Source organism: Seriola lalandi, unplaced genomic scaffold (assembly GCF_002814215.2).
Source record: "Seriola lalandi dorsalis isolate HSWRI2012SDOR001 ecotype SW California unplaced genomic scaffold, Sedor1 jcf7180002052092, whole genome shotgun sequence".
In the NCBI taxonomy this organism is placed as follows: domain Eukaryota; kingdom Metazoa; phylum Chordata; class Actinopteri; order Carangiformes; family Carangidae; genus Seriola; species Seriola lalandi.
The window spans coordinates 169080-195007 of NW_019522645.1; the positions used below are offsets into that span (position 1 = coordinate 169080).

At 39.9% G+C, this 25928-nt stretch overlaps 1 protein-coding gene across 1 annotated transcript; it reads left to right on the forward strand.

The window, feature by feature from the left end:
• Positions 1 to 740: 740 nt before the first annotated feature.
• LOC111649943 (ras-related protein Rab-3A) lies at positions 741 to 25743 on the forward strand. The gene is made up of 5 exons (XM_023399647.2): positions 741 to 819; positions 13107 to 13331; positions 19680 to 19798; positions 20287 to 20411; positions 21618 to 25743. Exons 2-5 carry the CDS (start codon positions 13107 to 13109, stop codon positions 21806 to 21808), a joined length of 660 nt encoding a protein of 219 aa, XP_023255415.1. The 5' UTR covers positions 741 to 819; the 3' UTR covers positions 21809 to 25743.
• Positions 25744 to 25928: the final 185 nt, after the last annotated feature.

Sequence of the window (25928 nt, forward strand, 5' to 3'; positions counted from 1 at the left end):
CACTAGCATAACACACAAATCCCCCAGCAGACTTTGACAAGGAAGAAGAATGAATTGACTAAAAAGCAGGTTCTGCTGCATCAATTTTAATATTTTTTTTATGCTGTCCACCATTAGTCTGTCGGTGCTATAGGTACTAAATAGATGGCGCTCTCTTTTAGGCATTGACGATATTGTTCATTTATTTTCATCCTTAGCAAAAAATGGTCATGTTTTGTTTAGGTTAAGCTATATAAGCTATCAATCACACTTTATTTCTATAGCACTTTTTAAATACTTTTCATTTAAGGTGTTTTAAAGTGCTTACGGGACAGACAAGTCAACAGACAGAGACAGTACAAATAGAGTATATGGAAAAAACTATATTTTATTTAATTTATTCATAATTACACGAATAATGATATATTCTCATTGTTAGATTACTTTAAATCAGTATCTGGGAACAATTTTGTATGTTTGAATATCAATTTGTAGCTTTTAGATAATAAACTCGATCTCAGATGTTCTTGGAATTTGACATGGAATTTGACTCTAGTTAAAAGTGGTTTGCAACATAATACAGCGAAACAAAGATATCAACACTTAGACCTAACTTCAGAAAAGAGACAAAAAGGAAACAAAAAAAGATTAAATTAAAATTGATTAAAACTCGCTTTTATTTTTGTGAATTTCTTTAAAAAAGGGCGCAGCCTCTTTAACGGCTTTTATTTTGGAATTCATATGCGGACGTTGTGTAGCACGAGCTTTCTGACTTGACTGTGGTGGTGTTTCTGCGGGTGCTGGACGCGGTGGATAGCAGCTGGATATAAATCTATAAAGGTGGGATTTTTGTCTTTATTAATCTGTCGCATAGACATGAAAATCATACATCTTATATTTAAACACATTGCATCTTGTATTTATCGTTTCGCGCGTTTATTGAAATATCAAGTGAAGGATTATAGATTAACGAACCTCTAGCATATAGATGCTTGCTTTAGAACAGCTGTTTCGTGGTGAAAACCATGAAACCGTGCTAGATGTATGAAGTACATATTTTTTTCGTGATAACTGTTTGGGTGGATGTGAAGGCTGCTGATGGTTTAGTGGATCTCTGGTTTGACTCAGGGCCTGTCCTGCAGGAAAAGGCGTTTCACTCCGTCCGATGGTTTAAATAATGAAAAAAAGGGGGTCTAAATGGGTCTGGGGCAGGAACAATAGAATATAGAACCCAAACACTGATATCCATTCACAGAGAAAACTGGAGGAGCGTAATCATGTGTTATTTTTGACACGCATATGTAGAATTATGATTCATCTAATAATATTTTCATGAGTATTAGGCCTATTATGAAATAACCTAAGGTCACCGCTGAATTCTCTATTACTCCGAATATTAGGATGATTATAGGAATATTACTGAGATTTAACACATTACGTTGAGCCATATGGAAGACTGCTGTGCTCCTTGCGGTAGGGTACAACAATCTCGGTTAGCTCCTTCGTATGAATTGGCTTATAGCCTCTGTGTGAGCTTTCCATAAGCAGAAAAAACTGAAAATAAAACAAAGAAACAGCTTTTACTTGACTCTTTATATTGGGAGTCCCCCAAAATTCATAGTTGTACTGCACATATAAGATGAAAGTGGAAAATATACAATCTATTATTTCTCAGAGTTAATTGAATGTTGACTACCTGGATGAATATTGGCAGCATGTACAGAAACATTTGTTTTTGTCCAGAATTTGTGGATTTTGAAACAGATTGAGACGTGCAGTGCAGCAGTTGAGTCTATTGATGAAAGTGTGTGTGTGTGTGTGTGTGTGTGTGTGTGTGTGTGTGTGTGTGTGTGTGTGTGTGTGTGTGTGTTACAGTGACAGCATCTGTTGGCTTTGAAGCACCATCCCCTGCTGTTTTCAAAGTTACACTATTGAAAACTATATAATGTAATGATTCAAGCCTTGATGGTCATAAGTTTGTTCATTAAAGTTAAAGACTTTGGTCCTAGAGCAATGTAGACTATATGATTTAAACTCCTCTGGCAGAGGTTCTGGTGCTTCAGTTTTTCTTTTAAAACTGTGAACATGGATGAATTACCGAACAGGCCTATCTGGCACTGGCCCAGGGGCCCGATGGGTCAGGGGTCCCCGGGCCAAAACCTCTATGAAGTGTCTGGTAATATTCATGGTTGGAAAGTCTTAGAGCTCAGTTAAAAGACACAAAACAACCACAAAGTGACCACAAAGGGACACAGATGGACACAGAATATCCACCAAGAGTCGCAAAGCGACAACATAACTACAACCAGTGCAACTGCATAGGTACTGCAATCGCAACAACCACAAAGAGACTCAAAATGACCACAAAGAGATAGAAATAGATACAGAACACCCACAACAAAACTATCAGAGAGTGAATATGAGCTCACAATCTGCAGGCCACATCTGCACTTCCTCTGCTGACAGTAAAGATACTGGCAGTCAGACCTGAAGGCAAGAGTGACGCATCTGCTGTTTCTCATGGGAAAACACACGGATGACATCCAAATTGTCTGTGACGAACGCTGCTAAAGTACCAACCAGGGTCAAACTGATGCGCTGGGTTGATATCTTTTATTACATTTCAGATGTTAAAGTTAAGAGTCAGAGATTCTTGTCTGACCACAGATCCAGAAAAACACTAGAGTATCAGATTTATTCCCTCTTTTTGCGATGAAGAGATTTCATGCCGTAAACAACTGCTGCTACTGAAAGATCTAGTTTCAGTGAAGACTTTTACTGTCTAAAGCTGCATGAGAAGCTTTTACATATTCATAAGACAACATAACAGACCTGCAACAGAAATATGGAATTCTTGTAGGTTTATTTCAATTATAAGCACAATATATTAGCTATCAGCAGTTTTTAGGCAAAAACTATTAATAATTAGAACAGGTCTTTAAAAAGCTCTGTCAAAGCCTGTATCATCATATGGGGAATACAGAATGCTAATAAGTGTCATTACCATTTGAAAGAAACAAATTTGGATCAATATGTTCTTTAAGACACATGCAGTAGGTATGTTAAAGCTGAAGAAATGTGCGAAATAAGTGAGTAATTTTAAACTGGTTCACAAACAGACACAAGTCCTGGATTCATCTGCAGACTTTAGCACCAAAAAACATCTCCCTCATCCCGCCTGCCCCCTGCTCCGCTTTCTGTTTGCTGTGGAGGAAAAAAAAAAATGAAGAGATGCTATTTTTAGCTGCCCGTCCTCATCTGCATCCCCACGCTTCCTAGAAAAGGAGGCACGTGATTGGTGGAAACAGGGAAAAATGCCGTCTCAGGCAACCTGGGAGCAGGACAGCAGCTGTGTGACGCCACTGCTGTGTTCGTGAGGAGACATCTTCTCTTCTCTTGGTACATTGTTAGTTATTGTTTCACACAAAAGGCTGGTTAAAGTGATAAATGATGATTTAGGTTTTGTAAGTGAATTTTACCAGATTTCAGCGATTCAGTTTTAGTGTTGCGCTCTTCCAGAACAAGTCTGTAATCTTGAATATTGTTAACACTTTGGCACCAAAAACACTGAATACTTAGTGTAGAAAGAGAACAGCACAGTGGGCAGTGAGGAAAGATGCAAATGCCAGCGGTTTGTTAGAGGGGTCAGAGGTCAAATGGCTGCTGATTTCCCTTTTTAAACAACAGCAATAACCCCCCTAAACTAAATTGATTTGAGTTTTATCAGCCTGGAAATGACTTGAGTGATTGAGGATGGAAAGAGTTGTACTTCAGTTTCCTCACACATTACATAATCTTAAACTGGAAAAACTCCAGTAAAAAGATCAAATACAATACGATATAAAATAAAATACAAGTACCTCTATGTTGTTGTTAAGGACAGTACTTCAGTAAATTTTCCACCCTATTTGTTCTAATGGAGAAGGCAATGAGATGCATTTGCTTGCTTTCACCTCATTTACTTTGTACATGGTTCAATCTGATTGATTTTTAATCTGTGAAGCAGCAACACTCACTAATGTCAGAACAATTTGAGCGAGAGACTTTGATTGATCCCTCGATTAGGAAGCATCGATGGAGCCCTTTCAAAATAAGTGTGTAACTGTGCTTAAAAAACACAAGAGGAGAAGAAGAGGGATGCTGCACGGCTGGCAGTGCGGATGGAGGATGAAGACAAGGGTTTGATTTGGAGATTTTCACTTGATTAATTGCTGATGTTGATCAACTTTGTCCATCTCTTGTGAAATCATATGGACTTGATGCTAAAGGTCATACTTGTAGACTTTCTCCACAACGTGGGAGAATTTTTTTACCTTGACAGTTTTGGTCAGACCACTTTTTTTTATGTGGGGCTGCAAACAACAATTATTTTCATGATTAATTTATATATTCTATGGTTCTATCGATTTACTGCATTCAAGTGCTCCTATACTATACTCCTATTGTTTGAGTTTGTTTGGTGGAAAGTACCATCAGCTGTGCTTTTGAGCGCTTTTTATTGTTAATACTACAAAAATAGATGTTGTCTGATGCTTTGTTGCTATTGATCTTTTGCTACATGAAATGGATTGTGCGGCCCTCCCTGAAAGATATTCAGCTACCTGACGCTTCAAGTCCAAGCAGTTTATAACTTCACACATTTTGTTTTACACCAATTAGGTGATGGCTCACCTCTGAAAAATATGCGTCTGAAGTAAAGCTACGACTGTTTGTTACCACGGGGTCAGGTGGTGTTGAGCACGTTTGTCTCAGCACGTTTCTCAGTAACTGTCTCTAAGCAGGAAGGTGTTTGGGTGATCTGGGATCAGCTGGGGATTAGCTATGAGTCTGCAGGGAGCTGGCCAATACTGATTAAATGGGCCCGACTAGCTGGCCAAAGCAACACTTAGCTCCGGATCAATCCAGCTCCAGTAGGACGTCAATCTCCTTTAGGTGACAGGTTTAGAGGAGAGCTTGATGATGTCATTGTCCGGCACTGAAACTCTCGACTGTTAGTCGTGATTAAATTATGATTAAAAAAAAACAAAACAAATACTCCCTCTGGTTATAGAAGGTGGCTTGAAAATCCAGGCAGAGAACTGAAGGACTAAGAACTGTCAGTGTACTCTCGAGTAAAGCAGATAACACCCCGGAGCCCTCATGGAGACGGATGGATGTTAAACTGCGTGTTGCTGATAAAGAGCGTTTCATTTTTAGGAGAACTCCTTTGGTTTTCCAACACAGTGTTGTGATAATTTCAGGGCTTTGTATCACAATATATGTCAAATATGTTTAATAATGCACTTTTTCTGGCCTTGAATAGAAATCTCACCATCAGGACTGGCCCATGTCTGAGCTCTGACGCGTATAACAGAAAACTCCAGTTTAATGTGACCTTATGTGTTCAGGCTGCAGATATCAGAGTTATTTTTGCCATAATTATCATCAGCCAAAATATCCATGTCCCTCTTCTTCCATCTCCCCTAACTCCCTCCATGATGGAGGAGTTGGGTTCTCCTCAGCAGCTACTGTCGGTGTCCATTTTGCAGTTTTTGTCCCTCCTAACATTAAGTCTCGTCTCAGCGTCTCGATTCTGGTTGTCAATGTGAGATTATTTTAATCTCACACCCAGTCTGATGGTTACTCATTCATGGGTGAAAAACTGCATGTGATATGTTCTTAATATTACAGATATTTTATTTTGCTGCTGCAGCTTTGAAATGCCAGAATCGCTTGGGCACATAAAAAATACATATCGTAAAACTAAAAGCCAAAATAGTCAATAATAATCGATATTACTGCACCACTATTATCACCTTTGTCTCAGAGCCTGAATCCTTTAGACTCACCAGTCATGTCGGACTTGAAAAGAGACAGTAAAACTTTGTTGGTTAAAATTAGATTTTAAAGATGTATTTAGAGATATTTGCAAATGTTACATTCATAATGATGATGAGACTTATTGAGGGGAGGCTGGGTCACGACTCAGCACATTCAGCAACAAAAAGACAATGAGCTCAAAGATTTTACATTAAATAAGAAATAATACAAAGAAGTTAAGAAAAGTCTCTTCTTGTTCTTCTAATGTAGAGCTGAAACAATTAGTTGATTGACAGAAAATTAATCTGTCGCTATTTTGATAATCAATTTATTGTTTTCCATAGATATAACTCTGAGTTGCTCCCAATGTGTGTGTGTGTGAAAATTGTAAGGTGCTTTAGACAAAAGTGTTAAATGAATGTAATAAATAGTACCATTGCTTTAAATCAAAACAAACTAAACTAGCACACCTGACTTGTAGCTTTGCTCCAAGGCAGTTGAACCATCAAGGCCAAATGAAAGCAGCAACAGCAGCAGCGTCCTGCAGGCTGGAAGACATTTGCATAATGAGAATTTGTTAATTACTTTGAGATTAAGCACAGAGGCCTCAGTCTGTAAACTGCTGTATCAAATTAGTGTTTAGTGAAGGTTAAGCCAACTCTCTTCTCTGTAGCTAATCTCTGAGACGCAGAGGAAAGGCTGCAGTAATCTCAGTGCACCGTCACACACGGCAGACACTGAACAGCCTCTTCTGAACGCCAACAAAGGCGGTGGTGCTGGTGGTGTTTGACAAGAGCCAGACTTCCAACAGCGGCTGCTAATTTTTAACCTCCTCTAATCGCTGCTATTAATAACTGTCCCATGCTTACTTTTCAGTTGTAGGTATTGAGCCAACACTTTGGTCCAGAACAAACTCAATAAATACATGTTGTAGATGCCCAAGATTTTAAGGAAAAAAAAATAGAAAAAAAGGTTGAGGGGCAAATCAAGCGACAGAACCTAAAAGGATGCAGCAAATATTCCTGGGGAGGTGAATAACTCAGAGAGAGAAATTCTGTATGTTTCGGAGAGAAGCGTGAGGAAAGAAAAGTGTTAAGGGTACAGCAAGTAGGAGTATTAAAAAAAGTATTTAGTTTTATGCTTGCAATAAATGGTGAGAAACAATGTAGAAAGATAATCAAAAAGTTTTGAATCCAAACTGACTGTAAGTCCTTGGCTTGAATGCCTGTTTCTAAGTTTAAAACTTGGTCTTGTTACGTGATGTGCCATCACTGTAGCAAGGCTGACTCAGCTCAAAGAAACTCATCGACGGGCTGAAATAGCTGCCGAGCTGAGTAGACACTTTGATGCAGCAGTAACACAAGTTTTAATAAGGATGGCCAGAGAGGAAATCGAAACCCCCCCCCCCCCCCCCCCGGCTGTGACCAAGTGCCATCTCACTGCCAGCACCTTTGTTTTCGTCAGAGGCAGAGAAACAGTCGTCGTGGCATTTTTAGATTGAGTTTGTTGTGGCTCACACTGCTAGATCTGCCCAATTTAGCCAATTTACATGAAGCATTTGATTTAAAAGAGATGGATGTAGTGGATTGAATTAATTCTATTTTTTCTTTTGCTGTCTTTCTGGAATAGCAGTAGTTGCACTACACTTGGATGGAAACTTGGCTAATATCCAAGAAAGCTAACTTTTTATTTGTTAGTCTGGATCTCTTGTAGCTTGACGCTAAGGAGTCTTCCAGGAACCCGTACTACAATCAATTTATATATATGTATTCACGTGATTGCAAATACCTGCTCACACGACTGACATGTAGGTCATTTCACACAGAGTTTTGACTGAAATCTCAAAATGTGACTCCCCTTCCTCTTTGTGTTTGTCCTCTCTGATGTTCAGACCATCCATTTTCTACCGCTTATCCTCTAGTAGGGTCGCGGGGGGGCTGGAGCCTATCCCAGCATCTTTTCGGGCGAGAGGCGGGGTACACCCTGGACAGGTCGCCAGTCCATCGCAGGGCAAACACATAGAGACAGACAACCATTCACACTCACAGCCACACCTATGGTCAATTTAGAGTATCCAATTAGCCTAGTCCCCTTTTTGCATGTCTTTGGACTGTGGGGGGAAGCCGGAGTACCCGGAGAGAACCCACACTTGCACGGGGAGAACATGCAAACTCCACACAGAAAGATCCCACGGCCGAGCCGGGACTCAAACCCGGAACCTTCTTGCTGTGAGGCGACAGCGCTAACCACTGCACCACCGTGCAGCCCATGTTCAGAACAGTGACACACATATGAATAAATAAAGAAAATAAGAATGAGACCATTCAAATGAACTAGACTATATTCATGTGTCCTCAGCTTGCAGGTGCGTCGTCCTTTGAAAACTGTTGGATCAGTGGGATGGCAGTTATCTCCTGTGTTTTGGGACGGCTCTGTGTTTGCTTTTACACAGTTAAACCAGCTGTTTGGTTACTGATGGTCAGTGGATACCGTTAGTAACGTTGGCTGTCAACATACTGCACATCTCTTTCAACCCCCGTGTTTGTGCTCACTTCCCGAAGTTGGTTTGGATTATATGCTCTCACCCTCAGTGAGTCACACTGCAGGTCTCCTGTTAGAGCACGGAGACTAACATTTGCAATCATCTAGAGTGAAGACATTATTGGATGCCACCAGAGTTTAGCAGACCTCAACAGACAAAGACAATGAGGTAAAAATGCTAATTCTCTCTTCTAATTTGAGTGTGTTTACATCTGTGGCTCATCCTCTCATTTTTGGAGATAAAGAGTAGTTGGACAAATTAACATAAATATAAATAGTCTTCATATTAGATATTTAAATATTTAAATCCCTGATAATGCTCTCTCAGGCCTGTTCTCCAGCCAGCTTCACTTCTTGCTTTCGCAGTCATGGTTTCATATCAGGTCTAATATGCTACAGGTGGAGCCAAAACAATGAAGGCATGTCACGGTATGTTATGCTGAGACACACAAGAGGTAATTTCAAGCAATTCTGGACTTCATTTTATACGACATGTATCACAGCAGGAGGGTTTAGGTGAACTGATTTTAGAATGAAACATTTCTTTCCCGTGTTTTTCTTTCCACAGTCACATGTGAGTCTGTTGATTGTGTAGAAGAAAAAAAGAAATCAAGCATTGCCAAAGTCAGTGCATAACAATTTGTTTTCAGAAAGGCTCTATGTGCTTCGTGATTTTTCAAAGATAAGTCACTAAATATGTGGATTAAAATATAAGCACAAACACTGCTAGTAACTTCCCTTTAGAAGGGAATAAACACAGAATAGTCAGATTGCAGAATTTTAGTTAATATTTGCGTATAATAAAAAAAATCTTTCAAAAGCAGGATTCAATATTTGAAAATTGTTACTTTATTTGTCAGTAGAATGATCAGTAAATTCAATCTAACACTTAATTTGATGCAAATCAAATTAGGGTCTCCTATTTTTTAGATGATGTGTTTCTTGTTTTGGAAGTGAACATTTAATGATATAAAACATTCGCTGTAAATGGTGCAGTCTATTGAAGTACACACAGGAGCTCCAGGCTGCAGATTTGTGAGGAGTTATTGACGTCACAGGCAGAGCTGAAGTTATCGTCAACTAAATAGAGATCGACAACCATGCTGCTGCAGCATTTTCAGATGTTCTAAAATTAGAAACCTGAAAATAAAATCCTATTTACACAAATGGCACCAGGAATGATCAAAAACAGTTATCCCAGTAATTTCTGGTTTATTCTCCCTGTCTTCAGTTTCCCACTAAACCATAGCAGGTTTAGCGGTAGCTTTAAGTCACAGTTGCGTAACAAATCATCAGTGTGTTGAGGAGGGGTCGGTGCTTCTTCATTATTTAGCAAGGCTCTCTCTGTTCCTTCATGTAAACTGATAGGCCGGAGCTCAGAGGAGGGTGCGCTTGTTTTGTTTGTGCTTTATTCCCTGAGAGTTCTAGTGTTCCACTGCAGCTGAGTCGAGATAATAGTCTAAATATAGAGCAGGGCGCAGGGACTCAAGGTCCTGTGGGCTCAAGTCATTGTGCTCTCAAGAGTCGACAAGCTTTCCTAAATCATTTTAGCCCTTGTATCCTGAAAGTCTTGTAGTTATGTGGTAGTGATTGTGGCACATACCAGCAAATGTTGGGAGTTTGAGTCAAGCGGCTGATTGTTTGTTGCTGAGGCAGTTCGGGGGTTTGAAAAGTTGAATTATGTAACTAATCAATGATAAATTTCTTATGCCGTGCAAACACAGCACATATTAAGCCACATTTCCAAAGCGGTTGCACCTAACTTATTTTAGAATCAGTTTAAAGGGGCGGTCACAATGCCTGAATAACTTTCCAACCGATTTCAGGCAAGTCAGAAATGTTGGCTGTTCATGGTTTGAGCATTTCCATTGTCTGATTTCCCACATGTCTGCTGGCAAAAGATCCCTTACCTTAACTGTAGTCAGCCTGTTTTAAAATAACTTGTAGTATTTTGCAGGTTGAAACTAACTGAGGTGTAACTGAGACTGAGACTGAGACTGTGCTGTGATGCGAATAAAGCTACACATCACTGCAAAACAGACCATAACATACCAGACCATTTTGTCCTCTTCCCATCCATCAACAGCTTTTGTCTCTTCTTGCTTTCTGTTCATAGTAGAAGTGCACAAAGTGAAGCTGCTTTTCCCTTTGAGGACGCAGTCGTCCTGTTTTTATAAACCACACTGGAGTTTAGTGGTTACGTTCGGTGTGAGCATCCCTGGCGTAACTGGTTAAATGATAACACAATGTACAAGTCTTGTTTAGAAAGACAATACTTCATACAAAGACAGGTCTGGATGTTAGACTCATATTTTTGACTTTTGGTCAAGTCCATCAAAATGAAATACATCACCCAAGTCTTACACCACACCTTATTCCTCAAGCTATGTTGCCTTCATGACGGTGGTGATAACTATCTTTCACCGCTCTGGTGAAGGCAGACATTGGAGCAGGGTTGTGCTGAGACTGCAAAGTGTTTAATTCTTAATGGACTTATACTGGAACTGACACTGGGCTGCATCTCGCTAACATTTTACTCACCACCGCTGTTGTTGAGATTTGGGAAACACAGACTGAGGCAAAAAGTGTTAGGCTCCTACAGCTTCCTAAAAAAAAAAAAAAAAAACTTTAAAGGAGCTATTGGTTAGTTTTGCTATTTTGCTACATTGCCAGCATTAGCATTACCAGCTGTTTACTTATTAGTCTAGAAGAAACGTTGCATGTTCAGCATCAAACTTCATTCCTTTACTCACCAGGAGTCTCTAACAGTGGAAAGCAACACCAATGTTAACTCTTGTTTCTATCGCAACCCTCAGCCTGTCTTGTCACTTTCTGATAGCGACTCACTGTAGCCTCCAATCTTCCCTGAAGACTTAGCACTGCTCAGATTATTGTAGCGTATTATAGCCTCTTGTCTTGATAACGCAAGAATGGCTGAAACTCTTGTCAAGCAACAATCACCACCACTCGCTCCTGGCAAAAAACTTGACAAAAACTTCTGAATAGCCCCTTTGATGACTGAAGTCTCCAACAGTTGGCTTTGAGTGTATCTGAAAGCAAACCCAACATTATCCCCTGAAAATCTTCAGTGTGTATCTTTTGTGGCAAACTGCACAGAATAACACACACATGTCTCGGCTGCCTTTCCAACTGATGAAACCACCTGCCATAGTTGTTGTGAGTGTGTATGTTCCTACAGCTAAAGTTACCACAGTCATATTCTGTACTTACTCGTTAGTGGTGTCAGTGCTGGTGTAGATGTCAGGCTACATCTTTCCTGGACTGTAACTTTAGCTGTAAGTATGAGACTCCTGCCATCAACCACATTTTCCAGACCTGTGCAGAACAGCAACTCAACAACTAGCCGCTCTACCTGGGTCTCAGCACATCTGCTATCACATCTTTCCGCTCTTCCTCCCTCGAATGGTAGCACCACCGGTTTGACTTTTGTTGATCATCCAAATGGCAAAACAACCTGAAATAATGTTTTGGGATAAAATAGCCCACTTAAGAGCGATGATGTTGACTTTAAAATACATGTCCAGCTGGTGAATATCAAACTCCAAACTAACTTCAGCTTGGTGCTTAGCCTGCGGCAGCTTGCACCGCCCTGCATGCACAATAAATTATTCCTCACAACATCCCCAGCTGATTGTGACTGATTGAGCCATTTGTCTCCAACATTTGACCAAATGGAGAAAACTCAGATGGGTTTTTCCTGAGATTGCAATATGCTGGTTTGATTAATTACCTCGAAGCAAATGTGCAATGGTTAAGCCTGACTAGTTAATCAGTATAATTTGTTATACTTAGTCTGAAAGATACTGACAGAATCTCATCTTTTGTCCAAATACTCATTAAATGTATGACCTTTTCTGTGTGAAACGATGCCTCTGCTGGGGTTTTTTTTCTTGGGTTTCTTGGGTTTAATTTTAGTGTATTTTTTTGCTCATGAATTTAATGGAGATGGTCATTAATTCAGAGAGGGGAGGCTGCCTTTGCTAATATCCAGGAAACCCCAGCATGCTCTGCAGGCAACCCTGTCTCCTATGAATTATGTTTACAAAAAACTAATCTGCAACAGCAAATATGTTTTGTGGGAAACATAATTGCAACCAAATTACTTTTTCTATTAACATAATGAGGAAATGTTGTTCATTTAAATATTTGGACAAGTTGCAATTTTGTTGATACTGACTAAAATGTGGTAATCAATTATGTTTTGTGCCAGGTTTCAGTAACATCTTATTACATCCCAAGACAATGTTTGATTACGATCAAGTCCTGCAAGCTGGCACCTCAGTTTGTAAATCCATTCACCATCACCGAGGGATTCAGACTATTTAATCCATACCACATCTGCAGGTTGCAGTCCTTTATCACCTTGCTGTCTGTTTTCTCAATCATTTTGTTTGCAAAATGTTGTGAAAAACATCTTGTAATTTCCTGTAACCCAAGGAGATGCAACCTCATAGCCTAAAGATCCTGAGTTTAATACCATGCACTATTGTATGATATGGAAAAGCAGGAAATCTTCACATTAGAAAAACTTTTTGTGCTTGAAAAACAATTAATCAATTATCAAACTAGTTGCCAATGAAATCTCTTACCCTGAAATGTTTAGCACTTTGCTCCAAAGAGTGTTTTAGGAGTGAATCAAACAAGAAATTCAAATGTGTGGCCTCCGGAAAGGTCACTGTCATCCATTGTAAAGTGCTGCCTCATTTAGAGGTCACAGCGGTTCTTTCATTAAAATGTTTATTTTTCTCCTTTGTCTGTATCCATAGATGGCATCGGCAACAGCAACCTACGGGCAGAAGGAGTCCTCGGACCAGAACTTTGACTACATGTTCAAGATCCTCATCATCGGAAACAGCAGCGTGGGCAAAACCTCCTTCTTGTTCCGCTACGCCGACGACTCCTTCACCCCGGCCTTTGTCAGTACGGTGGGCATCGACTTCAAGGTGAAGACCATCTACAGGAATGACAAGAGGATCAAATTACAGATCTGGGTAAGTGATCTGGATATTCTGAGTTCATGGACAGGAGTAAATGAAACTAAAATCTATAATTTAAATTTAGATGCACTTATCCTGTGAACGTGCTGCTGAAGCTCGAGTTGGACGAGTGTGTAAATGAGTGTTTTTACTTAACAGTCGAATAGAATTAATGAAAATATCATAATAGAAAATGGAATCTGCAAACATACTGCAAACCATTTTATATTAACAGGAATTGATACATTATGAGTGACGCTGTGATTTTTTGAGTAGTACCTTAGTACAGTGCGTTGTGAATCAACAACACACTCAAAAATCAACAGTGTTTGTTACACATACTGTCTGGTTTGAGTATACTTTGTATACTGCCTACTCAAAACCTGCTCATAATTAGTGTGCAGTATGGATTTGGGACACTCTGTTAGACCTGGCCTATAAATAAAGCACACAGCATACATGTTGCTCCATAAAATATAATGCCCCTTTTGTTCTGTGGAGATTTGTGTTGCGCAAGTAACTACACAAACCTGAAGCAACACATGTAATATTCCAATTACCTTAACTGTCTGTCAGCAAACAGTGCTCAGTGAGACACGAAATAATCTACATAAAGTACATACCTTGAGAGAGCACGGTTCATCGCCTTGTTCGTAGTAACTCATGAGAGCAGAGGTTGAAGGTGGAAACAACTTGTCCCATTGGTCTTCTTCACTGTGATGTGCAAGCTCGTTGGGCAAACGTTCTTCTGTTTCCCACATGACACCATCACCTGCAGCAGGTTAACAGTGTCCCGTGGCTAGCTGCATTTTAACATATGACCTTTGGGTCAGTCCAACTTTCTTTTCCTGTGCTTCCACCACGTTCCAAGTGCGTTGGTCTTTTCTTTCCTCTGTGTTTGTGAGATAATAAAGATAAAATATTTGCTGGTGCAGTTTTGTTATATAATGTACGCAATTAAAGACGTGGTTGCCATAATGGCCGGCTTTTCACCCCATCTTTTAGTATGTGGCCTTTCTGGTACAGATACTCACACTATTGCATTTGGTGACCAAAAATATAAACCTAACACAAGCTCTAAGACTTTTTCTAGGCACACAAAAAGTTTCTTTCTCTGCGTTAGTGAGCATTTCTCCTTGTGCCAAGATAATCCACCCACCTCACAGGTGTTGCATATCCAAATGCTGATTACACAGTATGATTATTGCACAGGTGTGCATTGGGCTTGTCACAATAAAAGGCCACTCTAAAATGTGCAGTTTTATTTTGATAAAAGGCACCAAACTATGGGTTTCACATGACTTGTGAATGCGCATATTTTTTGGGGGAAGGGTTGTGGATCAGAAAACTGAGTTGATCAGGGTGTCGATTGCGTCCTGTGGAATCTTGACCCACTCCTCTTCAATGGCTCTCCAAATGCATGCTTCCTCAAAAACATGCAACATCTGTGGAATTGTTTTGTGTGATAAAAACTGCACATTTTATTGTAACCATGAAAGATGAGGGTAAAAACAAAAGTGCTGCATTTACGTTTTTGTTCAGTACAGTTTGTTTTGTGCATATCCGCACCAGCTTCTGAAGGGAGCTTAGCTCGACACCTTTGAAAAAAAGATATTGAATATCTAAAACAAAACCTGAATATTAGATTTAGGAATATGGTTAGGTCATGAATTTGAGTGAGTTCTCATAATACATCTCATGATATGTTTATCAGAGTTGTCTGCTACTCTGTGAAGCACTGTCCTGTCCTCAGATCACGGTAAACATGCATGCAGGGGTGTCTTCTCTGCCGCCTGCTTAATCAGCTGACCCCTGGATGAGTAGAAAAAGAATAGAATAGCCAGGGACTGACAAGAGCCCGACACACAGTCAGTTACAACAACTTGCCCCGAGGAACAAACAGGATGGTGTTTATTCTGGTGTTTTGTTGCATCAGGCGTGTGTTGGCTCCTGGGGGCTCAACAGTAAACACAATCTTAGAGTGAAGACAAGCCTGCTGAGACAACAGGATCCCCGAGGCGAGCTGAGCAGCAGGAAACTGGTTTTTCAGGTTGATGGTATAGATCATCAACATCATTTCCAGCCTCACTACACGTTCTGCAGCAGACCGAGCTGTGATGGTGAGCAGAGAATTCTGTGTATGTGTGTATGTGTGTGTGTGTGTGTGTGTGTGTGTGTGTGTGTGTGTGTGTGCGTGCGTGTGTGTTTGCGCGCGCCTCAGTTGTCAGCCTTTGCCAGGTCTTGCCTCTGGTAAGGAAGACATGGTTGGCCAATCAGAACATGAGTAATGAATGGCTGGGTGCTGCTCTCCCCTCCCCCATTACTACACATCTCCCTGAGTAGATATCCACTCCCCTCCCTACACACACACACACACACACACACACACATACAAACATGCTACACACACTTGCATCCAAACACACACACATGAAATTCCCATCCCCCCATCTCTCTACATCTCAGCTGAGACTCCAGTAGAGTAAAAATAAAGATGGTTTGAGTCATGGGCTCAAAAGGCAACACACAGTACGTATATTTATTGATGCACACTTACACACTTGAAGCTGAGGCGTTTGTGGGTCTTTGGGGAATTCAGTGTATAATTTGATAAATAGTTAAGGTCACTACCTTGACATATTGTAACTCATGCTGGAGGCTGGACAGTTTTTTTTTTCTGCTGTGGAGACTTTATAACTGCATTCAAAGTGTCAGTGTTCAGGATTGACAACTGACAATAGTCACATGTAGGGCTGCAACTACCTATTGTTTTCATTATCAGTGAATGTGCTGATTGTTTTTTTTATTAATCAATCAATTATTTAGTTTATGAACTGTCAGAAAACAGCATATTTAAAAAAAAAATAAATAAATAAAAAGCACATTACTATTTTTCATTGCTCTCCAAACAGCACCAACCCCAAAACAATTAAATTTACAATTAGAGAAAATCATAAAATTGTTCTATTTAAGATGATGGAAGCTGCAGTTTTTTTTGAGTAAATAAATGACTTTGATAATGACTTAATTACCAACATATTAACTATTAATACATTGATACCCTAATCATTTCATTGTACAGATATAACTGTTGTGGGTCTGTTCCCTTAGTTAGACTATAATGATATAAACAATACCACAAAAACCTCTGTAAAGAACAAAGATGGTGATTACTTTCTTCTACTCAGTCTTTAGTGTTTTGTAATTGCAACATAAATGTAATACACTGTGTAACAAAAAAGCCTATGAAAAGTTATGTAACTTTAGTTGAAACTTACAGTCTACAGCAACGAAATCTTACCTGCAAGGAAATGATCATTCTGCAAACAAGATGTTTGATCATCTGAAAATTTCCATAGCTTCAACTATTACCAGAGCTCATAGTGAACACAAAGATGAGTAGGCCATTATGAAACACCACTCAGTGCTGCCTACACTGGCATTTTATGGAGATGATGCTCTCATCCTGAGCGACCTGCAGCACTGAGTGAACGTGCAGAACCAGATGCAAACTGCAGTTACAGAACATTATAAGGAAAGTAAAGGTCAGAGCTGCAGCACGCTAAAAATACATGTCATACAATATTCTTGTGACCTGAGACTGATCATGTGTGATTGAGTGAATAGATACATTGATTAGTCCAAGAAAAGCTAAGAAGTGTGTGTGTGTGTGTGTGTGTGTGTGTGTGTGTGTGTGTGTGTGTGTTTGTGTGTGTGTGTGTGTGTGAGTGTGTGTGAGTGTGTGTGAGTGTGTGTAGTAAGGAAAACATACAGCTGAAGTACCTACACAGCTGTATGTGGTTCTTGCTTTTTTCTTGTGTGTTCTGATATTGTGTATTTTATTGTTGTTCGATATTACTTCTTATGACAAGGGAGGACACAGAAAGATATGATAATAATATTAATATGTGATAATAATTAAACAACCCATACATTGTTCTACACAGAAAGACACAGAATTCTTTTTAAGGAGGTAACGCTTATTGGCTTTCACGCTAATAAGACTAAGATGAGTGCATTAATACCTCTCTCATGTCTATATGCTAAATATGAAGCTTCAGCCAGCAGTGTGTTAGCTTAGCTTAGCATAACGACTGTAAACGGGGGGAAACAGCAAGCCTGGCTCTGTTCAAAGGTAACAAAATGAAAGACCAGATGTGGTTTCAGGGGGGTTACGTGCTGGATTATTTCTTTGCCAGAAGCAGTAACTTCCTAAGGTCTTTGCCATTTGCTTGGGAACCTCATGGTGATGACGAGACTCCAGACATATGAATGCTGAGCTAAGCTCACCACTTGCAGCTTCATATTTACTGTGAGTTTGTAAGTATCTATGTATATGTGTGCATGTAAGAGTGATATGAAGAAATAAAGCGTGTTATATTCATATATGAAGGACCCGAAGACAGACAGTCATTGGAAGTGGCTGTGCAGTAGATGTCAGTGTCAGTATTTCGCTCTGCTGATCTCCACACTGACGGCAGAGTGATGCGGTTCAACCAGAAGCTGCTCGGCTCAGAGAGCGATGCTGGGTGTTGGGTATCAAAAGCACTGAGCTTTAATTCCCAGAGCATTCATCAGGGCTTAGCACCGAAATTCAACCTCAACAGAGTCTGTGGCCAAGGAGAGAGAGCGAGGGAGGAAGAGACACTTTCTTGGCAAAGCTCACAGCGGAAACAAAGACAAGAGGAGGGGCTGATGAAGTGTCAACCACTGGCAGATTTTAAAACCACCAGAGGCCTTTTAATACGCTGGCTTTACTGGAACATGTGGGCATAAAGTGTCAGTCTGACATGTTGAATGTAATGCCTGATCCTCAGTGTGTGTGTGTGTGTGTGCGTGTGTGTGCGTGTTTGTCGATATCTCATCTTTCTGCTGCGGTTTTCTGAAATCATGGCAGGAAACTTAGTTGTCGCAGTCTTTTGTGACATTTGCAGGTTTTAAACATCAGAATGAACGTCTGAATTCAGGAGAGACGTTTGGTGTACAGGAGTCTAAAGATTAAAGAGGAACGTGTGCTGTAAACTTTAAAATAAAAGGGTACAAAAATAATTCAGTAAGTCTGGATTTGGCTTGAATTCTGCACCCTGCAGATAGTCTTTTATCATTTTACAAGCCAAATTCATTAACTGAAAACAAGAAATCAATGGTGTGCTATCTGCCAAAGTGGCTGGTATAATTAACTGAAACCTTTTCAGAAAGAAAGTGCATTACAGACTCACAGCATGGGGAACTTAGTCATTTTATGTGGTTAGATTTTACTACGCTGTCTTAAATGCATTTGCTGATGCATCAAAACTGCAAGTGCAGAGCAAAATGTTGTATTACTTTCTGCTCTGCAGTGGTCAGCAGCTCTGCAACAGCTGTGTGGGCTGTAGTTTTTTCCTAGCATAGATAAACTTACCAATTACATTGAATCAATCTACACAAAGCTGTTTTCAGCTTTACTCTGCTGTGATTGTTAAAAGTGTTCACCAATGCACATTAGAGAACTCTGATCAGATTTCTGGACCTTAACTACCTGCTGTATTATACTATTTATATGCGTTTTAATTATTAACCTTGTGGGTGGAATAAGATTTTTGTCCTTAAATTTTTTTGTTTTTTTAAACAAGGTTTTTGCAGGATGTCTATAGTGTTTGTGTCTCTGACTTGTGTGAGAAGTAAGGAAAAAGCACAAAACACTTGGATTCACTTTAGTAACACAACCATACATATAGTTAGAGGACGTCAGCAGCACCTCCTTATATACTTAAAAGTTAAGGTCAATAAGCTCCTTAAATACAAAAACAACGATACTGAGCTCTTACAAATGTAATAAATATGTAATAAATGTGCCAATATTATAGAATATCGGTTCACGGTTTATATTTGCAAGAATACACTGCAAGAAAAAACTATTACCAGAGAACATATAACAAGAAATAATGTAAGAAATATAGTATAAGAAGAAATGTAAATATACAGAGTTGTGTCAAGAAGAGAATCATATCAGAACCTGAGAACCTGAAACGTACAGAGCCCTTAGTTTGTACTAATGATGAAGGCTCTGCACCACTAATATCAGCAGGCCATTCAGGACAGCATTCAACATTTTGGCCTGACACTGGAAGGAGCCTCACCTATAACAACATATAAAAAGGAAGACACAATGAAAAATAGATAGCCTTAAGTAGTTATCTATAACACAGGGGGAAGTCATCATTAATGCGTCAGTATTTGTAGTTTATATAATTACAAAAACAAAAGGGTTCTTTTTAAGAATATCTGAAGACACTAAAAGTCTATCCACAACCCAACCTGTCAGAGGTCACTGCGTGGAGTTCATAAAGGTGTCCCTCAAACTACTGCCTCCATCTTTTCCAGGACACGGCGGGTCAGGAGCGTTACCGCACCATCACCACGGCTTACTACCGAGGCGCCATGGGCTTCATCCTCATGTATGACATCACCAACGAGGAGTCTTTCAATGCCGTCCAGGACTGGTACGTGACTGACTGGGAGGTTTGTCACATGACAAATGACCCCATGGAGCATCTTCCTGTTAGAGGGAGCGTTGTGTGGTGTCTAGATAACCAGCACCAGTCTGGAAATCGATGTGGAGATAACTGAGGATTGATGAAGAGAGTAGATGATCCGGTTCAAGTTTCAGTGTGTTTTGTTTTAATGGTCCACTGCATCCATGTCCTCTGTGTCATCTGTGTCTGCAGGAGAACTGGATGCTGCAGGGATCTTTTATCTTTTTGTTTCCTGACAGGACTTAAGCTCACTCCTTTACCTTGTGTTTTCTGTGCACTGTAACTTGAAAAGCACCTTTTAAATTAGACAAAATCCACCCAACCAATGTGATCCAGATTTCGGTTTAAAAAAAGCCACTTAACTTCATAATTCATACCTCAGGACAGTTTCAGCGGCAGTGTGCGATCACAGCCTCTCAGTTTCCTCTCTGACAGCTGGGTGTGTTGGTTCCCAGGTCGACTCAGATTAAGACGTACTCATGGGACAACGCCCAGGTGCTGCTGGTAGGAAATAAGTGTGACATGGAGGACGAGCGAGTGGTGAGCGGAGACAGAGGCCGGCAGCTGTCTGAGCACCTCGGTGAGTTCATGGCGTGCACACACACACTGTACAAACACTGTACAAACACTTCATATCCGTGACTCACAGTTCTGTTCTGCACTGTTACCAGAGTTTGCGAGAGGACTTCTCTGAAGTTTTATTCCTATTATTCTGAATGTTAGTTGGTTCAATAAATACAATACATAAAATTATTGATCATTTCAATTATAATTGAACATATTTACATTCTATAAAACGTTTTGAGATCTAGATTTTGTCATTTACCCAAAACTTCACAGGAAATTTTGCAAGAACTTTTGTTCTCACACATTTTGACTTGATGGTCCTGATTATTCTAACCTGTAAAATACCAGCGAGAAGCGTGTTCTTCACAAGGCTTCAAATGACAGTTTAAGGTTTTACATTGACTCACATTATCTGACTATTTTTCGGCCGAGCACAGTGTTTGTTGTTGCCAGGCAACCTCACAAGGACAACACAAGGCAAGAAGTGCTGGAGGTAACTAAAGGTTACAGCAGGTACCTCACTCTAAAACCACAAACTGCTGTTTTTCCATTTCTATGGATGGATTAAACAAATTATATCTAACATGTAAATTACTGAGCTGGTCAGTGGGTTTTCTTACCTTTGGACGGAGCCAGACAGTCTTTATGCTAAGCTAAGCTAATCGCCTGCTGATTCCAGCCTTGAACAGACACGAGATTGATAATGATTTTTCTCAACTGACTCTCTGCAAGGAAGCAAATACACTTATTTCCCACAGTTTCAAACTATTCAATATGCTATGTTGGCTTTACGCTGTATAACATCTCCTAATATTTTGACTTGGGAACATTCACACTCACACTAACTCACACTTACTCACACCAGATAAAGTGAAAGTGGCTATGTTTATCATGATACCTACATGAACTAGTTGGTTAACGAGTGAAACAATGGACAGGTGGAAACTGTCCTGTTAGATCAGTCAGGGGATCATTACGCCCAACCTTTTAGGAACCAGGACTTTATCAAGATATTTTACTGTGGATAATTTTAGGGGTTGCCAGACAGAACAGAAATTGAAATTGCCATCCGTATAGACACGCTACTACCATGGTTAAAATTGCATTTCACTAGATTTACTCTGTACTACATCTCCACCATTAAACTACACAGTTCCACAGGGGACCACATCCTCATTAAACCTCTCTGACCCTCTCTCATATGCTATTTCCCCTCCAGGTTTTGAGTTCTTTGAGGCCAGCGCCAAGGACAACATCAATGTGAAGCAGACCTTCGAGCGCCTGGTCGACATCATCTGCGAAAAGATGTCTGAGAGCCTGGATGCCGGAGATCCTGCCGTCACAGGAGCCAAACAAGGGCCCCAGCTGACAGAGCAGCCCGCTCCGCCTCACCAGGACTGTGCATGTTAAAGCTGACTACTCCCCCAAAACCCTTTCCCTCCCTCCTCCTCCTTCTCCTCCTTCAGCTGGACCCCAGGGCCTCGGTTCCATACTCCATCACCATTTTCACTTACTTTCCTGCTTCTTTGTGTGACCTGGTAAGGATCATTGGCAGATGGTCACAAGAACAAGGCTGTAAAGTGTCTGAAATGCTTTGAGATTCTAGTGGACCAGTGCTTGAGTTGTCTTTGCTTCTGGTTCCTCCGCATACAGGAGCTAAAATGTGTTAATTTTTTTGGATCAGTGAAGGTGTTGGTCTGATGCCAAAGCAAGTTCAGTTAAACCGAAGTGTTTCAGACTCTTGCAGTCCGTGTTCTTTAAGTTTCCCGACCCATTTTCTGTTGTCTCCCCCGTTCCTCAGTGTGGTTTTACAAGAAGGATTTGACGGCGTCCATCCTCAGAGTGCCATTTAAATCCTTCCGATGTTTACAGTACTTAGTTTCATGTCGGTCAAATGTTTTTGAAAAGATATCAGCCTTGGATTTGGTGACCGAGAAGGTCACGGTGGAGTTACCTGTAAGGGGGAGGGATGATTCAGCTGAAAGCTGCTCCATACCGATGTGTTATGTTTCTTATGTGATTCTGGATACAGATGCAGAATCAAACATACATGGATCTGTGTTTCTGTGTCGTCTCACCTGCTATCTAAACATGGATGCTGCAGGTATTAGACAGAATTTTGTTCATTATTCATCTTAGCCTTTTCATTTGGCCTTTTTTTACACTTTCTTCAGCAGACTTTTTTTTTGTATTCTGGTGCCCCATTTATTCTTTTCACACATGAAACACTGGGTGGGGGAAAATATGAACAAGACATAGCTAGGAAAAAAATAGTAAAAAATGAAGAGACACATTTTATTTAATTATATTTATTTCAAATGTACATATAAATGTTGTGCAATATATATAATATCTACAGGTATGCATTTCTGGAAATTAATTTTAAAAAGTATGAACTTCTATGAGGATAGTATCAAATATAAAAAAAGGTCTATGCTGTAGGGTTTGTTTGAAAGATGTGTGGAATTGTTTGCAACTGTTGCAGCTCCTCCGTGAGTCGCGTCATTTCCCTGTTGGTTAGGAAATTCAAACTTCCTGCTGAGAAAAACGCAGTGCAAAGAGGGTGAAGTACAAGAAATTTAGTAACATGTTTACCATCCTCCAAATCCACTCAGTGTAATTTCCAGACCTGCTGCCGATGATGACGTGTAACATCTGAACAAAGCTCTAATGTCAGAGGCAGGAGCAGGCTAGAGAAACTTTGTGCTGCCTCATTAATGTAGTTTTGAGCCAGACACAGTGAAACTGACATCAGGAGTTCTGAGTTTTCTGAAAGCTCAATAAAATTGTAATTATGGTGGCAAATGTTTTGATGCTTCTAGTCCAGACGGCCTTAACATCTTATTGTTCTTGCTGTCACTGACAAACAGTATAAAAATCTAAGGACATATGAAAAGCATCTTGTGCAACACCATTCAGTTGTACTTGCTAACAATGTTACATATTGATATGACAGTATTTTATGTCAGGCAAAGAAAATCCTGCACGCCTCTGTTGTTTTCTGACCAGGACCATTGCAGAGCATGAAGGCTGAAATTATATAATTATTCAACACTTGAACGCAGCAAACTTTTTGTATCCCCCTCCCTGATACTACTTTATCTTTATCAAATTTCCCTGTAACAATTATCATTCAGACATTTCAATGTTTTCTAAAACATGTTGAAATGGGTTCGGAGGATGCAAACAATGTTGTTTTGTTCGATGATTTTTTAAATTTTTTTTTATGGTATTTTGCCTTTAAGTAATAGTTTGACCCCAGGGAGTGAAAGGAAACATCAAGAGAGAATAAGTTGACATGTGATTAAGATCAACAACTAGGCCAGAGCTGAGTTTGCAGCTGTTGCGTGGCACAAATATTAGACCATTAGGCCACTATGATGTGCAGGCTTGGTTTCAACATCATTGAAACTAGCACAACATTTGCAGACCAGAATCACTCAGCAGCAGTCGTTGAACAGGAACTTGTCTTGCTGGTGTTTGAGACTTGAAGACCTCAGAGAGCAAAGATAATAATGACACGTGGTACAAGACAGTAAGATTCACGACAGGGAAAACGGACATATGTAGCATGCACTACATATATCAGTCTAAATCCAAAATGACAGTCAGGCAAGATTTCATCTGTTTTTCATCTTTTTAGGTTTTAAAACTAGTTTGCACTGAGAGGATTCAGGCCTGCGTTACTGTATGTTTGAAGCTTCGAGTATCACTTGTGTTTACTTGCATTTTTTTGAGATACTGAGAGACATCATCTTATGTCTGGACATAGGTTAACATGTGTCAAATTACACACCGACTCTTATTGCTTCTGTGCTTATTAACAAACACCGCTCATAGTAAGACGTCTTCTGAATCAGTATTACAGAGCAGCTTTGTTAGATGCTCCTGGCTTCATGTGTGGACCTCAGTTGATTTGTCTGTTTGTGTGTAATGTTATCTCCAATGCTTAGACTTCAGGTGAAATATTATGGACACTACTGTTTAAAGTCAAAGAAGCATCAAACAGCTGGAGGCTGATTGTTCACAGACCAGGCAGCTGTTGAGTTTCTGACACTTGTTTCGAGTCAATGCAGGCGTTAAATATTCTGTTCTGAGGTTTACTGTGTGTTACCACAACACAATGTTGTTAAGAGCTGTTTTTAAAGACAGCATAACATTACTCACTCTTGACATGCATCACCCCTCAGAAAAACTGACATAAAAGTATTTGTACACTTGTTTTAATACAGTTTCCACAGTTAAAACTGGATTGCCAGGTATTCCTTCATTTCACTTCACCAAAGATTGCTGTAGAAGCAGCTTCCTGTTTTTGCTGTAGGATACCAGAATGAGCAGTGAGACCAGTTTTATAAGTTTAAATTTGTAATAAAACAAGTGATGCTTGGTGGACCAAAGGAACTCTGGTCATTAAAAAATAATTTTCTGCCATTGTTATTCAAGGCTTGCCAGTGTGCAGTACAATCTTGAATTTTGAAATGCTGTTATTCCCAATAAAAACATTGATAAGATGACGTCACCTATGGATTGAGAGGGCAAAGCACTAGAAAAATGACTATGGTGGTCAAAGTCATGGACTTCATGAAGTCAAGCAAATCTGAATCAGAAGTCTTTATTTTGAGAGTAACTGCTGCATTACTTAACGGTCCGGTGGAGCATACAATAAACCTGAAATCACCGGTGAGCCACTGGCTATTAAAGTTTGAGAAGATGAGGCCCCAGTCATAGTAGTGATGCTGTTATCAGAAAGGAAGTGATGACTTGGTTAGAAATTATCACAACAAACCCGGGAGACGATTTTGATCCTGCATATATTTTACTGGTTGTGACTGTTTCTTTTCTGGTAAAATCCAAACTTTTAAACTGTTCTCCTTTCTAATATGTCTTCCTCTCTATATAAACCAGATCTGTAAATATTGTTACCTTGGAGTCATATGTGTGGATTGTGTTGTATCGACTCAGGCTTGCAACAACAACAAAAGAGGAAAAAAAAAAAAAAGAGTGAAAAAAAAAAACCGACAGTAAAAACCTGAAAACCCCAAAAGAGCCATGTTGTACTGTATCTGCATTCATTTCTAAGGCCTGCTTGTGAATGAATGTGTCACTCAGTTACAAAGCAATACACACTACAGTATCTACACAAAAAGAAATGCCATCAAGCTTGGTAGAGGTTGCCGACTTTAGATCTTCTACTAGCACGCAGAAACATGCAACTTTATTTGGTCTCGTATCACTGCCTCTTCAAATCCTCCTCGGTTTGGGCCATTAAGGTGAGAGAATATGCTGTGGATGTTTTTATCTGTACTTTGTGGTAAAACAATAAAAAAAAAAGTTGCTAACAATCAGATGACTCTTGTTTTTGAAGATTTTGTACCTTTGGGAGCGAGAAGGGAACAGTTACCTGCACTTCTAATGAGGAGTAACATCCTTAAGTGGCTGGGTGTATGTTATTATATTTCTGTTCTTTCTTTTTTAACACAAAGTATAGTTGAGATCCAGCTTCATTCAAATGTTTTAGAGTTATGACGGC

Bases quoted from the DNA above. Each gene is read 5' to 3' on its own strand.
- LOC111649943 (XM_023399647.2), top strand. From the start codon at position 13,107: ATGGCATCGGCAACAGCAACCTACGGGCAGAAGGAGTCCTCGGACCAG. The intron at 13,332-19,679 runs GTAAGTGATCTG...CATCTTTTCCAG, and splicing joins GGATCAAATTACAGATCTGG to GACACGGCGGGTCAGGAGCG. The intron at 20,412-21,617 runs GTGAGTTCATGG...TTTCCCCTCCAG, and splicing joins GCAGCTGTCTGAGCACCTCG to GTTTTGAGTTCTTTGAGGCC.